The sequence below is a fragment of the Dermochelys coriacea genome, chromosome 6 (genome assembly GCF_009764565.3).
Source record: "Dermochelys coriacea isolate rDerCor1 chromosome 6, rDerCor1.pri.v4, whole genome shotgun sequence".
Lineage (NCBI taxonomy): Eukaryota > Metazoa > Chordata > Testudines > Dermochelyidae > Dermochelys > Dermochelys coriacea.
This window is the reverse complement of record NC_050073.1, coordinates 46,109,694-46,124,943: the sequence shown is the minus strand read 5'-3', so window position 1 is coordinate 46,124,943 and position 15,250 is coordinate 46,109,694. Positions and strand designations below refer to the sequence as shown.

The window sequence follows — 15,250 nt, the reverse complement described above, 5'->3', positions numbered from 1 at the left end:
GCCCCTCCAAGCTTGGATCCTGCCAGGCTGAGCCTGCCTGCCCACACCTGGTGCACCTGGCATGGAGGGGCAGGCCTTGCCCTTGTGCTGTGTTAGGTTGGGTGCACCCTCATTACCAAGTCCATGTCCCTGAAGGGGAGGGGAGAGGAAGGGAGTGGGTGGCCTGCAGGGTGATCTCCCACCTCCATGGAGCCAGTGGTCCGTGCTCGCTGCTGCCATGCTGGAGCCTCCACCTTTATATATTTAAAAATAAAATCTGCAGATTTTTAAAAATATTGTGTGCAGAAATTTTTAATTGTTTTGCGCAGAATTCTATTAGGAGTACTATTTACAAGGCGTGAAGAAGGTATTTAAATAAACAAGTCTGAAATCGCTCTGACAATCATCATTGTCGGGAAGAAGGAACTGAAAAAAGCTGAGAGTAGCTCCTCTTATACTACCACACAGTGGAAAGCGGCCACAGGGGGCACTCCAGCCACCCCAACAGGTAACACTGAGGGAAAAAAGTCTCTGACATCTGTGCACTAGGCATGCACACACCTACAGTGGAATGAACATATGCAACCACTCGAAGAATAGAGCCTATTCTACGTGCAATTCTAGATTCCAGGGTCAAAATAATGGCTATCAGAAGATTTGATTAACAGAACAAAGTGATTCAGCATTAAGTTCATTTGGTACTTACTGTTTGCATTGATTGGAATGGAGCTGCATTAACGTTGATTCCACTGCTATGTAAAGGTTTGCTAGACCCAGCCTGGAATACCTGCGGCTGGGGTGCAGTAGGAAGTGGTGATGATGCTGGGGTTTGGTCTGCACTCAAAGACAGTGAAGCCTAGCAATTGAAATGAAGAGCACTTAAGCAATAATTCATACAGCAACTGATTATGTCAAGTCATCCTATACCAAATTATAGTCAAGGCCTACAATATATTGCTACTGACATGTGCTACCTCAACTAAACTGTTTCAGAGTAGCAGCCGTGTTAGTCTGTATTCGCAAAAAGAAAAGGAGTACTTGTGGCACCTTAGAGACTAACAAATTTATTAGAGCATAAGCTTTCGTGAGCTACAGCTCACTTCATCGGACGCATTTGGTGGAAAAAACAGAGGAGAGATTTATACACACACACACACACACACACACACACACACACACACACAGAGAACATGAAACAATGGGTTTATCATACACACTGTAAGGAGAGTGATCACTTAAGATAAGCCATCACCAGCAGCAGGGGGGGGGAGGGAGGGGGAAGGAGGAAAACCTTTCATGGTGACAAGCAAGGTAGGCTAATTCCAGCAGTTAAAAAGAATATCAGAGGAACAGTGGGGGGTGGGGTGGGAGGGAGAAATACCATGGGGAAATAGTTTTACTTTGTGTAATGACTCATCCATTCCCAGTCTCTATTCAAGCCTAAGTTAATTGTATCCAGTTTGCAAATTAATTCCAATTCAGCAGTCTCTCGTTGGAGTCTGTTTTTGAAGCTTTTTTGTTGAAGGATAGCCACTCTTAGGTCTGTGATCGAGTGACCAGAGAGATTGAAGTGTTCTCCAACTGGTTTTTGAATGTTATAATTCTTGACATTTGATTTGTGTCCATTCATTCTTTTACGTAGAGACTGTCCAGTTTGGCCAATGTACATGGCAGAGGGGCATTGCTGTAACTAAACTGTAGGGCCCCCCCCCCGACCACAGCACAACTGGATGAATGAAAACAAAGAAGTCTTCCCACACTCATGAACCTCAGAGAAGGACAGAGAAGTGAGTGAATGGAGGAAAAGCAAGTGCCCAGTATGACACCTACTAGCCATGGTCAATAACGTCCTCCAAGATAGCATCCTGTATGCTTGTACGATGAAATTCTCCACAAGGTGCTCCACTGAAAAGTACTAGCCCCTCTCCTCTTTATCAGCATCTAGCTGCTGGTGATTTAATAAATTTAAGTCTTGAATACAGAGGACTCAAACAACTGCTACCAAAAATGTAAGATTTCACAAAATTAGAAGTCACAAATAAGGTCAAGGCATTTGTAATAATTACTACATCATAAAAAAGGCCTTATCAATCGACACCTGAAACAAATAATTTTAACTATGAAGCTTTATCTTCAAAGTGTCATACATTATCCCTTTATTCAGACCTGCAGATTGAGATAGTATATTGCTCCCAAAATAAAATTTAATAGGACTTGCCTGAATCTGGTCAATTGATTCTTTCTGTGGCCGTTGCTCTGTTGTATGAGAAGGCTGCTGATACATAGGCTGGGATGCTGCGTAACCCTCACTTGTAGAAGAAACCAAGGGCACCTGCCAGAAAGAATTTAAGATTAGTAGAAGCTCCTTCAAGTTTTACAAACTGGAGAACCAGACAGGACAACTTTGGAAGGAACTGTGCCTGTGGTAAAAATCTAGTTATGGATACCCAAAATTTTTACTAATATCCACAGTAGCAATATACTTATGCACAAGTTGATTAAATTTAGAAATGCTGAAACAGGGGCAAAGCAAATTTATTTTACTTGATTTGTTCTAGTGTACACCCACTGCTCTGGAGAGAAGTTCTAAGTTCATTTATATTTTTGTCCAATCCAGTTGAAGGTGTAAGTTTTGATTTAAATGAAAATTCTTCCTACCATTATGTCTCCTAAGACGACCACAAGAGAAAGCACATAGCATACTAGGGATGAGGAACAGCGTGTAGCAGCAGGCACAGAGGTGATGTTTGCTGGCATGAACCCATCCGAACTAAATTTACCTCCTTTTAACTCAACTTCCTTGTAGGCTTTGTGGCCTGATGGTAAGTTATGGAGTGAAGCAGACCAGTAAAGTTGTTTTAAAAACTGCTCTGCTTCCATCACGAACATGATCTGAAACCACCTGCAGAAAAATAAAAGCGTTGCCTTGCAACAGAGGTTTGATGGCAATTCTTGAGAGGAAGTCCACAAGACTGGTTGCCAGAGTCACCTTTTTTGAACCATCACATGTCCCTAATCCATTGTACAGCAAAGCTGGAAGCAGTTTAGCTGCTAGCTACATAAATGGTTGAGGAATTACTGTTAGAACTCGTTTGGACCGGGGGGGGGGGGGGGGGCGCATTGAGGAAAACCCATAAGCACCACTTAACATTGTAAAATGCAAAAAAACCCTGGAAAATAAAAGTGGGGGGGAGGGGGAGGAATGAATGCACTCAGGGCACAGGCATGGCCCCTAAAGCAGAATCCATGTGGACAAATCACTCTAAGAACATACATTTCCCACACAGAGTTTAGTCTAAAAGGCATGTACTCCTAATGCACATTCTCAATCTCTGTTACTCCACATGACACTTCCTGTTGATCTTCAATGGTGAAGCATTTGTCAGTCTTCTAGCAGGGATGCTTCCTGCTAGCTTCCATTCATTCCAGGGCTCTTATTCCTCTACTGAACAAGAAAGTCATGAGACCCTCTACTGATTCTTGTATCAGCTTTTCCCGATGTAAATTCGGCCACTATCAAGTTCACAGACACCAAAATTGAAGGGGAGTGGAAACTAACAATACCAAAAAATCTTACAAGAAAAAATAAGCTTGATTTCTGATGCATCTAATGGTTAACCTCTTCCAACACAATATAGTCACCAATTAAAATAAACCTAAAGCCAATTAAAGATCTAGTAAATGATTTATTGAGCATAGATCTTACCTGCGTAGCTTCTTGTTGCACAGGAACTTGGTTAGGCTGGGCAAGTCTAGATTCAGCATGAACTGGAAATACAATAACTTTGTATTTACTATGTAACTGTATATTTCTTACATGGCATAAATTACAAGCGGGACTGGCAACACCACCTTTTACTAAGATTGCCCAATACAGCCCTTAAGTTGTTTACAACTCTGCCAAACTAACATTTTGGGTTGAAATTTTCCAGGTTGATTGTCAGCCTCAGGATCAATTTTTTGGGGAAAATTGCAGATAAAATGGTTCATCCATTGTGGAGAACAAGGACAGGGAATCTTGGGTTCCATTCCAGCCTGTGGAGGGGAGTGTTCCCCTGTGGGTACAGATTCTTCTGTTTCACCTCTTCTGCTCCATCACAGTCCTCTCTCTTCCTCACCCTGGCTCCTTGTCCCAGTCTCTAGCAAGTCCCAGTCCTATGCCTCCTGACTCCATTCAAGTGCCAGTCCTCCCACCTTGTCTGCATTTGAATCAGACAGTGTGCTCCACCGTGCTGCCTGGGCCCAGCATTGAGTCACTGAGAGTACAGGAAAGAGCCCTGATCACATTTCAGGTGCCCAAACCTGGCATAGCTGACAGCAGCCTAGAACTGCAGTTGCGGCAAAAGGCCTGCTCAGCCCTGAGCTGGAACATTCTCAGTGCAGATGGAATCTTTGGGGAATTTGGCTGCTAAAATCAAAGTCTCTACTGAGCACATGTACCACAGTTTTTCAGAGGCTTATAAACTGGCATGATGTGGGTGGGTTTTCATGAGGACAGCAAGAGGAACATCCCTGCCACAACACACCCTTTGAAATTTCAGGTCTCTTCTCCAAAGCATGATGCACTAAAGCTATTTGTAGAAAAGCTTCCCAAGAGTTTTTAAAATGGGCAAAACATATTTTTCTTGATTCTCTCCATTCCTCTATCAAATTCCTGTCAAACCTACTGGCAAAGTGTCCCATTTTCTCTAGTGCTAGTTGACACAAAGGATTACAACCTACTACTACTATCAGTTACTCTGTTATCCCAAGTGTCAGGGCTTGGAGCAGTGGATCAAAGATTCCAAACCCACTGATGAGTCATCATACAACAATCAATATGTCACATAATGGAATTCTGATTTTTTAGTTTGCTTTTTTTAAAAAAAAGGAAGTTACATACGCAAAATGTTCATTACAGTTGCAAAGTTAAGTAGGGCTGTCGATTAATCACAGTTTACTTACACAATTAAAAAATTAATCACGATCAATCAATTTTAATCACACCATTAAACAATACTAATGTAAATGTAATAAATATTTTTGCATGTTATTCTACATTTTCTAATATATTGATTTCAATTTCAACACAGAATACAAACGATACCGTGATCATACTACATTTTTATTACAAATGTTTACAGTAAAAAAATAGTATTTCAGTTCACCTAAGTATTATAGTGCAATATCTTATCATGAAAGTTGAGCTTACAAATTGTAGAACTATGTATAAAAAAACTGCATTCAACAATAATTTAAAACTTTAGAGCCTACAAGTCTACTCAGTCCTACTTCTTGTTCAGCCAATTGTTCAAACAAGTTTGTTCACATTTGCAGGCGATAACACTGCTTGCTTCTTGTTTACAATGTCACCCGAAAGTGGGAACAAGCATTCGCATGGAACCGTTATAGCCGGCGTCGCGAGATATTTATGTACCAGATGCACTAAAGATTCATATGCCTCTTCATGCTTTGGCCACTATTCCAGAGGACATGCTTCCACGCTCGTTAAAAAAAAAAAAAAAATGTGTTAGTTAAATTTGTGACTCAATTCCCTGGGGGAAAATTGTATGTCTTCTGCTCTGTTTTACCCGGATTCTATCATATATTTCATGTTATACCACTCTCAGATGATGACCCAGCATACTGTTCATTTAAAGAACACTTTCACTGCAGATTTTACAAAACGCAAAGAAGGTACCAATGCGAGATTTCTGAAGATAGCTTTAGCATTCAACCCAAGGTTTAAGAGTCTCAAGTGCCTTCCAAAAAATCTGAGAAGGATGAGGTGTGGAGCATGCTCTCATTAGTATTAAAAGAGCAACACTCAGATGCAGAAGCTACAGAACCCGAACCACCAAAAAAGAAAAAAAATCTTCTGTTGGTGGCATCTGACTCGAATGATGAAAATGAACATGTGTAAGTCTGCACATCTTTGGATCATTAACGAGCAGAACCCATCATCAGAATGGATGGATGTCTTCTGGAATGGTGGCTGAAGCATGAAAGGACATATGAATCTTTAGTGCATCCGGCACGCAAGGTATCTTGCGACACAGGCTATAACAGTGCCATGCGAATGCTTGTTCCCACTTTCAGGTAACATTGTAAACAAGAAGCAGGAACCATTATCTCCTGCAAATGTAAACCAACTTGTTTGTCTGAGCGATTGGCTGAACAAGAAGTAGGACTGAGTGGACTCATGGGCTCTAAAGTTTTAAAGTGTTTTATTTTTGAATGCAGGTTTTTTTTGGTACATAATTCTATAATTGTAAGTTCAACTTCCATGATGAAGACATTGCACTACAATACTTGTATTAGGTGAACTGAAATATACTTTTTTTTTTGACAGTACAAATATTTGTAATACAAAAATATATAAAGTGAGCACTGTACACTTCGTATTCTGTGTTGTAACTGAATCAATATATTTGTAAATGTAGAAAACATAAAAAAATTAAATAAATGGTATTCTATTATTGCCCTAAAGTTAAGCACTCAAAGGTTAGACAATGTCAGAATTAATGTTGCTTGTGCACCTATAATTCAGCCCCCTTGTGCATATGCACAATATAGTCTTTAATTACATGGTCACAAACTATTCCCCGCCCCCCCCCACAGGATTCCTGACTCATTCAGAGCACAGAATGGATAGTACTCACTTAACTGAGCAGTTATTCAATGTTTTGTTTTCTCCTTATTTAATGAGTGACACCATGCCTTACTTACTGCACACTGATCAAACCCTGCTCTGAAAACAGAACTATTAAATTTTTGCATGGGCTCTTCTATGGTGATCACCACCATAGTGTCTGAGTGACTCAAGTACTTTTTGACTACCCCTGTGAGATGAGGGAGTATTATCTGAATTTTACAGAAAGGGAACTGAGACACAGAAATTAAGGTCAGAATTATCCACTAAATCCAGAAATATTAGCCTACAGCACAGTGACCTGTCCTTCACGAGCTAAATGCTTGGTCTTACGTTCAAATAATTGAAAGGACACCCAATTACCAGAGATTCTGGACAATAATTTATACACCAATGCTACAAATGAAAATTAGAGCAATAGACTACTAGATGTCTACAAAGTACTCTGCAGCACAGCTATATTCCATGAAAATCACATAATGACCTCACTGAACACCCAGTGGGTTTAACATTAGAGATAGCAGGGTTAGGAATGACTGAAATCAAGTTAGTTTTGCAAACGTTCCCCAAGATGCAGTTTTATGATTTACCATTACAAACCTGGAGGGCAAACCATCTGAGGCATGTCCAAGTTTTGTGCTGGATTCATGGGCTGTGCTGATACGATGGCAGGATCAAGAGCCTGATTCTCAAACTCCAACATGGAATCCTAATAGAATAATTCAACAGGATTCAAGCATTCTTTTAAAAATGTATTAAGTTAGATTGTTATGATCAGGGATTTGGTCTTTTTTTTTTTAAACGAAAAATAGGAATATCAATTTATTTAAAATCAGCTAAGATTTCAAGTATTCTTCTGCACCATTTACAACATGAAAATTACAGAACTTACCTCACAACTATGAAGTATACTCCACTGAAAAGATAATTAACTATGGCAGCTTGTTTTCACAGGCAAAGTACAAAAGACAAGCAAGTAACCTGTTCTTTACTATTTAGATGGCTTTATTATTTTTACTTTAGATAACTGAGGCATTACTAACAAAACGTAAGAAAGTTTAGTGTCCCTCTTAAACCAGTTCACCACAGCAGAGCAACTACATACCTGCATGAAGTTGTATGGGCCCTGCATCTGTGCCATAAGGTCCTGTACTCGCTGTTTCCTAACAAGAGGGTCTGCTTGAGTCACAGTACTGAGAGCATGGGGTTCAGGAACTGGAGGAGATGTAGCTTGTGGTTGTTGCTGGAGTGAATTTACAACCTAGTGAGGAAGTAACAATTGGCTCATGGGTTTCATCTACGTATTTGGTTGAGAATATCAATCAATTTATCAAAAAGAGTAAAAACTTGGAACTTTAATGACAAAGGTTTGGCAAACTAGTAAGTGCAAAACAACTCCAAGTTCTTGGAAAAGAATACAACTGTATCTTTCTACAATGCCAGCACAAGGGCCTCTATTGCCAGTACATAGGTTTCCTAGAAGGAAGTAATGCCTTATTTTTCTATACATTTCCTTTGCTTTTTTCAAAACTATGAACTGCTCTAAGAATGCTGCTGTGACAAAAGGTTTAGCAGCCATTGCAGTTACTTCAATTATTCAGTATCCATCCACGCACCATCATGGTGCATTATTTTTGACAGGTGAAATGCAAAAATCAGTCATTTATTTGTCTACCAACGAGACTAAGGAAGCGTCTATACCTGGAAGTTTACCAAAATAGTTATTCCAGTATAACTCTTCATGTGGGCACACTTAGGGTACGTCTACACTTGCAAAGTTATAGCGCCGGCAGTTACAGCGCCGCTCAGAGAGCGCCTAAGGAAAACCACTGTTGTGTTCTCACACTGACAGCTGCCTGCGCAATAGCATATTCACACCTGCAGCACTATTCAGAGCGGTGAACTATAGGCAGCTATCCCTCAGAGCACCTCTCTCTCTTTTGCCGCTAAGACTTGTGGAAAGACCTCGTAGGGCATCCTGGGTTCGTCCCAATGCCCAGTGATTCATTGCTTTGCATCCCAGCAATCACTGTGCTTTTGTCTACATTTGGTGCCATCTTTCAATGGTTTGTGTACTGCGTCCCCTGCCCCTTTCGGGCTGCAGGAATGGATCCCAAGCTGTTGACCAGTATGCTGTTCGCAATGACCAATACGTTACGAGTGGCAGTGGAGTTATTCCTTAAAACTCCAAAGGCAAGGAGTGAGACACTGATCTCGCCACGTGGAGTAGCTACGACACGAAATTGCTTGTGGCATTCACGGAGGTGCTGACGACAGTTCAACGCCGCTTTTGGGCTCAGGAAACAAGCACTGAGTGGTGGGATAACACTGTCATGCCTGTCTGGGATGATGAGCAGTGGCTGCAGAACCTTCGGATAAAGAATGCCACATTCATGGGACTAAGTGACAAGCTCGCCCCAGCCCTTCAGCGCCAGGACACGAGAACGAGAGCTGCCCTGTCGCTGGAGAAGCACGTGGCGATTGCACTGTGGAAGGTGGCTACTCCAGACTGCTACCAATCGGTTGCTAACCAGTTCGGACTGGGAAAGTCCACCACTGGAGTTGTGCTGATGGAAGTCTGCAGGGCCATTAATCACATCCTGTTCCAAAAGACTGCGACTCCGGGTAACGTGCATGACACTGTGGATGGCTTTGCACAAATGGGCTTCCCTAACTGTGCAGGGGCGATCAATAGCATGCACATTCCAATTCTGGCACCAGACCTCCTAGCCACCGAGTACATTAATCGCAAGGACTATTTCTCAATGGTTCTCCAGGCACTTGTGGATCACCAAAGGCATTTCACAGACATTAACATACGCTGGTCTGGAAAGGTGCATGATGCACACATCTTTTGGAACGCAGGCCTGTTCAAGAAGCTGCAAGCAGGGACTTTCTTCCCGGACCAGAAGATCACCGTAGGGGAAGTCAAAATGCCCACTGTGATTCTGGGAGACCCCGCCTACCCCTTAATGCCATGGCTCATGAAGCCATATACGGGGCAACTTGACAGCAGCAAGGAGTGATTCAACAACAGGCTGAGCAAGTGCAGAATGACTGTGGAGTGTGCATTTGGCCATTTAAAAGACTGCTGGCGATGCCTATATGGGAAGCTGGACATGGCCAATGACAATATTCCTATGCTTACAGCCAAGTGCTGTACGCTCCATAATATCTGTCAAGGGAAGGGTGAAAGCTTCACTCAGGGCTGGACCGCAGAGGCTCTGCGCCTGGAAGCTGAGTTTGAACAGCCAGAGACCAGGGCTATTAAAGGGGCACAGCACAGAGCCATGAGGATCAGGGATGTTTTGAGGCAGCAATTTGAAGCTGAAAGTGACTAATATTTGTTGCTATGCTTGGGATTGCAGTGCTTGTAATGCTAAGTAGTGATTGGTGCACATGATGCAAGAAGGGGCCTTAACCTAATTGTACGTTGCTTTGCAGTGCTCTTTTTGTTTTCACTTAATAGAATAAAGATTGCTTTCAAACAAATAATTCTTTTATTAAAAAGAACAAAAACAACCAGAGGAGAGAGTCAAATGAAAAAAATCATCAGCAGGGAGGGGGATGGGGGAAGGGAAGGTCTCAAGAGGAGGAGGGGTCCCAGGACAGCTACAGATTTGTGTATGTCCAGGGATCATACCCAACCTTCTCCTTTGGAGTACGATGCAGGGGGTGCTGTACTTCAGCAGGGCCAAACTGCAGAGGGATGGGTGTTGAGTGCAGTGGGAGTCCACACTGCTGGACTGTGAGGAATGGAATGCTGCGGGTAGAGAGTGGAGCCAGGAGATTGATACGAGTGTGTTGGCAGTGTGGGGGGGCGCATGGTAAAGAGTCTTGCGACAGCGGCTGCAGGGGAAGGAGTGCGTGGAGCTGCTCAGTTTGAAGAGCTAATATCACCTTGGTGCTCCATAACTGTTAAGAGCCACTCTGTGGCTTCTTTTTGGTGTGCTGCATTCTCCTTTCGGTCCCTTTTCTCGCTGTCCCGCCATTCCTTCAATTCTTTTTTCTTAGCGGTGAAGCACATCATAACCTCATAAATAAAGTCCTCCTTAGTTCTTCTTGGACGCTTTCTAATTCTGTGCAGCCGTTCTGCCGCCGATAACAAAGAGGGAGGCTGTACTCTCAAGGTCATCTCTATGAAGTTTAAATGCAACATTTTACAGAAGCAGTATTGTTTGCAACACAGACAACACTGTTACAGTGCTTTAAAAACACAGCCAGTACTCACAGACCTGTCACTAACTGGCAGTCCCCAGCACACATGAGCCAAAAGCTCCCCCAAAATGGTGAGTAGCCATGGGGGGCAGGGTAAATCACTGTTCCTGGGTGCTGCTATACACTGGGCACGTGGCTCTTGGGCACGTGGGGAGAGCCAGCACTGTAAGGTTGGCCCGATAATCATTCCTATTCCCCACACTTTCCACAGGAGGTGATTATGGAAGATATCTCGCTTCCGAGAGTGAGCAGAATCAAAGGAGGGTCTTCTCCAAGCATGTGGCTTCCGCCCTGGTTTTATGCGGCTAGCCTGTGTGCAGCAATGATCCCCCCACCAGTCATGGCAAAGTGGCACAGGAAAGTTACTGTTAATGGGGCAAGAAACAAAACAGCTCTGCTGAGGAACCTGCGGCAGCAGATTGCCCAGTATCTCCACGAGAGATTCCTGGAGATCTGAGTGAGATTCCCATGAAGTGAGGGAGTCTATCAACAGCCTGTTCCACCACTCAGGCTAGGCATGAGGTGGGAGACAAGCTTGTTTTCTGAAACCTCCCACTCAACAACTTGCTTCAGCAACTCCCAAAATCAGATCCACTTACTAGGGGCCTCCTCTCCTGTTCACATTTAGTCAACCTCCAACTGCCGTAACTGGCTAGGCTCCAGGGTAGAAAAGAGCTCATGACTACATGCATCTCTGGCCTCTGAATCATCCTCTACCTCTGGGTCCCCGTCCCCCTCTTTGTCCAAGATTGCCTCCTCCTGGATTGGTCCACTCTCGACTGGCAAACGAGTCAACGAAGTATCCAAAGGGTCCTTCTCAGTGGAGGTGGGATCGCCACCAAGTATCGCGTCCAGCTCTTTGTAGAACCCGCAGCTCGTGGGCGCAGCACTGGAGCCGCGATTTGATTCCTGCGCCTTGTGGTAGGTGTTCTGCAGCTCCTTCACTTTGACTCTGCACTGCAATGTGTCCCGGTCATGGCCCCTTTCTATCATGCATCTAGAAATCTGTCCATAGGTATCATAATTCCGACAGCTGGAACACAGCTGTGACTGCACTGCCTCCTCTCTGCAAATGCCAATGAGGTCCAGCAGCTCTGCATTGCTCCAAGCGGGGAATTGCGTGGAGCGGGCATGGCCACCTGGAAAGATGCACTGAGACTACTGCATGCATCACCGAGCAAACAGGAAGGGGACTTTCAAATGTGCAAAGGAATGCATGGGATGGGGCTGAAGGATGGTCACTTCAGGCCAGGGCAGTAGAGTTCAAACAGATGGCCAGAAAGGTGAAAACAGGCATTCTGGGACACCTCCTGAAGGCCAATTGCAGCGCTGTAATCACCACCGTGTCTACACTAGCACCGCAGCGCTGTAGCCCCGACGCAGAAAGCTCTTTGCCTCTCGTTGGGGAGATTTTTTTTTTGTTTTGTTTTGTTTTGTTTTTTTAAGAGTGCTGCATCTACACAGTTTCTGCGCACTAAGTGACTTGGCAATGTGTACACCTTGGGAGTTATAGTGCTCAAAACTGCTTTACTGCGCACAAGTTTGCCAGTGTAGATGGGGCCTTATTCTGAAATCAAAAGTGCTTTTTTCCAATTTAACTTAATCCACTAAACCAAATCAGAAAAAGGCATTCAATTCTGCAATAAGGGAGTTCCACATGGAGTTATTTCTGAATATTATTCAGGAATATCTATTTTGGTAAATTTCCAAGTGTAAACATGCCCTTATAGTCTGTTTCAATAGGGTTTCTAAATCTTAGGTAGGCCTAACCAGCTTTGTAAGGACTTAAGTAACCAGATGTTATTCTACATAAATTGCCTAAGAATGCAGTGACCTCTGGTCTCAGGCACCGTGGTCTAGAGAGAATGGGTGCCCAAACAGTATTCTGAGACAGGCCCAGAGACATGGTTAAGCCTGGAGGTACAAGTTAAGGTGCTCAAGCAGCAGTCTCTTAAGTCTGCTCTGCAACCTGCATACCCTGAACACAAACAGTATAAAGGATCTCTGCCACACATCTGGAGAAAAAGAACAGTGGGATTCTTTACACATTAGAGTCTCGGGGGGGGGGGGGGGGATATTACAGTAACAGGACTTCAGTATAGCATATGATTACATTCAGGCATGAAATAACTGAGCAGCAGGAGATGGCAGGCAAGAGAGGTTAAGGCTTAGAAGAGGCTTGTAACCATATCCAAGCTTGAGAACATTCCCTGCTGATCCCCAGAAGCCAAGAACAGTGGTGGCCCTTTCAAATATTAATTGGGATCATTACTGGTAATCTGTTCAGAGCCTCTCTGTATCTAGAACTTAGTAAATGCCAAAATCTAAAGAGTTACAGACCAGTTTTGAACAGACCCAACATCAAATTATGCAGAAATGCCTTTGAAATCTAGCTGTACTGGTCATTGTAAATGGTGCACATGGCTTGAGGGGAATCAAGGGAAGAATACAGCTTATAGGAACAAAAAATATACCTAAGATCTGATTGTCTAAGATGAAGACTGTTCATAGTTGTGATGGCTAATACTCAGAATCATGCTCTAGGAGGGGGAAATTCTATGATTACAGTATTAATTTCTGTGTCTTCATAGCTGGGTTCCTTTTGTCTCACCCTCAAACGTTGTCAGATGAGCTACTTTCCGATGGTGTCCAAAAACAGTCTTACTTCACTACAACTAGGCGTCTACAATTCATTAGTTTATGTGAATTATTAGTTCACATATGATATTCTGTATCTAGCAGGCATTTCCAGAGATAGGTATGGCTATTTGCGCCTGCCCAATATTTTGGAAGCACACTGATTAGCGTACAGATATTCCTGACTTAAATATTCCTCTTCTACAACATTTGAGCACAGATATATGAAGTTAATTTAATACCACTTTAAAAACAATGACCGATTTTCACATCCCCAAAAAACCCAGACTTAGCACCAATTTTGTGAGACTGGAGATGTTACGTTTTCCAAAAGGTACCCACTGGAAGTGATGTCAAACTTCTAGATGTCTTGAGTGACTGTGGAGCAAAGGATGGAGGAAAGTGTGGCATTCCGAAACAGAACAGCAGCTCTCAGAGAGCACAGCTTCACGGTAGTAAACTTTTGAAAATCCTAGTGGCTAGGAACCCAGCTGAACTGAACACCCAGCACCAAGAATAAATTTAAAAACCCACCAACTTCCACCCACATTTTGGTTTAAAATTCCTATTGTCCAAGTGCACACAATTGGCCATCCAAAGAAGACCCTTTGAAAATTTCCATTATAAGTACATATGATTTAACACCATCTCAGAAACATTGCCCAAAGTGAGGGCTTTTTGTTTGTTTAAGTTTTTTAAGTCTCCTGAAAAGATTACAATACATTTAATTCCCTCTCACTTTATAAGGCCCAATTCTACATTTTTGCATTGTACAATCTCCAAAAAAGCTAATTATGGAGTGGTTCAGTGTGAAATAAAATAGAAAGATTGTTTGGAGAATGGAAGTTAGATTGTGAAGTACATTTTGAAAACAATTATAAGATTGCAAGTATGGTTTCCCCCTTACTTAAATGTTGGTACAAAGCTTTGACAATAATCGATTCCATTTTTTTAAAAGCAGACACAAAACTTGGTTAGCAGCTATTAGCTTAATATATGAGGCTATAAATCTAAAAAACCATGGTTTGGAATTGACTATTAAAAACATCCAACTTAAGTAGTTTTGAGCAAATCTATAAAAACTGGACAGTTTTTGCATGAAATTTAAAACTGCATCTTTTAAGAAATATAGCACGCTGAATTAGATCAGAGAAATGCAAGGCTGGAGGGAACCTCAAGACGTCATCTAGCCCCCCATGATGAGGCAGGATGAAGTATGCCTACCATCAACCCTGTCAGATGCTCGTCTAACCTATTTCTTAAAGCTTCTGTAGCCCTACATAACCTGTTCTAATGCTTACCTATCCTCATAGTTAGGTATTTGCCCAATACCAAAGCTAAAATTTCCCTTAGCTCAGGCACTAATTTTTTAAGCCATACAAAAATTTGCGGAGGGGTAAATCTTGAGTATATCTTTGTAATGAGTAGTTTTTAAAGAGAATTTACGATCACGGTCATTTCCACCACCACCCCGTTTCCTTCTGAAGTGAACATTTCTCCTTCAGAGAAACTCATGAATTCCCTCCTTTCAAAATATCAAATATTTCTCAATACAACCAAAGCCACAGGCTGCCCTCAGTTAAGATGGATGCTGGCTTCTGAGAGCAAAAAGGCTGGTATCTTCCCTGATAAAAGAATGGCTTAATTCCCATTGCATAGTAGTGGCGATCTTCGCCAAGAGAAGCTGTGACCTCTGTCTCATGGAGTACACTGGGAGATGATGGCCATTTTAAAAAAAGGGATATTCTTTGTGAACTTCTCTGAGGAAGGCTTTGTATACTAGTC

The 15,250-nt window shown here is 42.6% G+C and overlaps 1 protein-coding gene across 5 annotated transcripts in view; it reads right to left on the bottom strand.

Annotated features, from left to right (window-relative positions):
- Window positions 1-15,250, bottom strand: part of CAPRIN1 (cell cycle associated protein 1) — a 78,536-nt gene that overhangs the window by 19,792 nt on the left and 43,494 nt on the right. For all 5 annotated transcript variants that reach the window (XM_038406977.2, XM_038406978.2, XM_038406979.2 and 2 more), the window contains exons 10-14: window positions 7,716-7,871; window positions 7,211-7,319; window positions 3,686-3,747; window positions 2,198-2,311; window positions 686-835 (exon numbers count right to left, since the gene is read on the bottom strand). In XM_038406977.2, coding sequence (XP_038262905.1) covers window positions 686-835; window positions 2,198-2,311; window positions 3,686-3,747; window positions 7,211-7,319; window positions 7,716-7,871 — 591 coding nt within the window. The remainder of the gene's footprint in view (window positions 1-685; window positions 836-2,197; window positions 2,312-3,685; window positions 3,748-7,210; window positions 7,320-7,715; window positions 7,872-15,250) is intronic.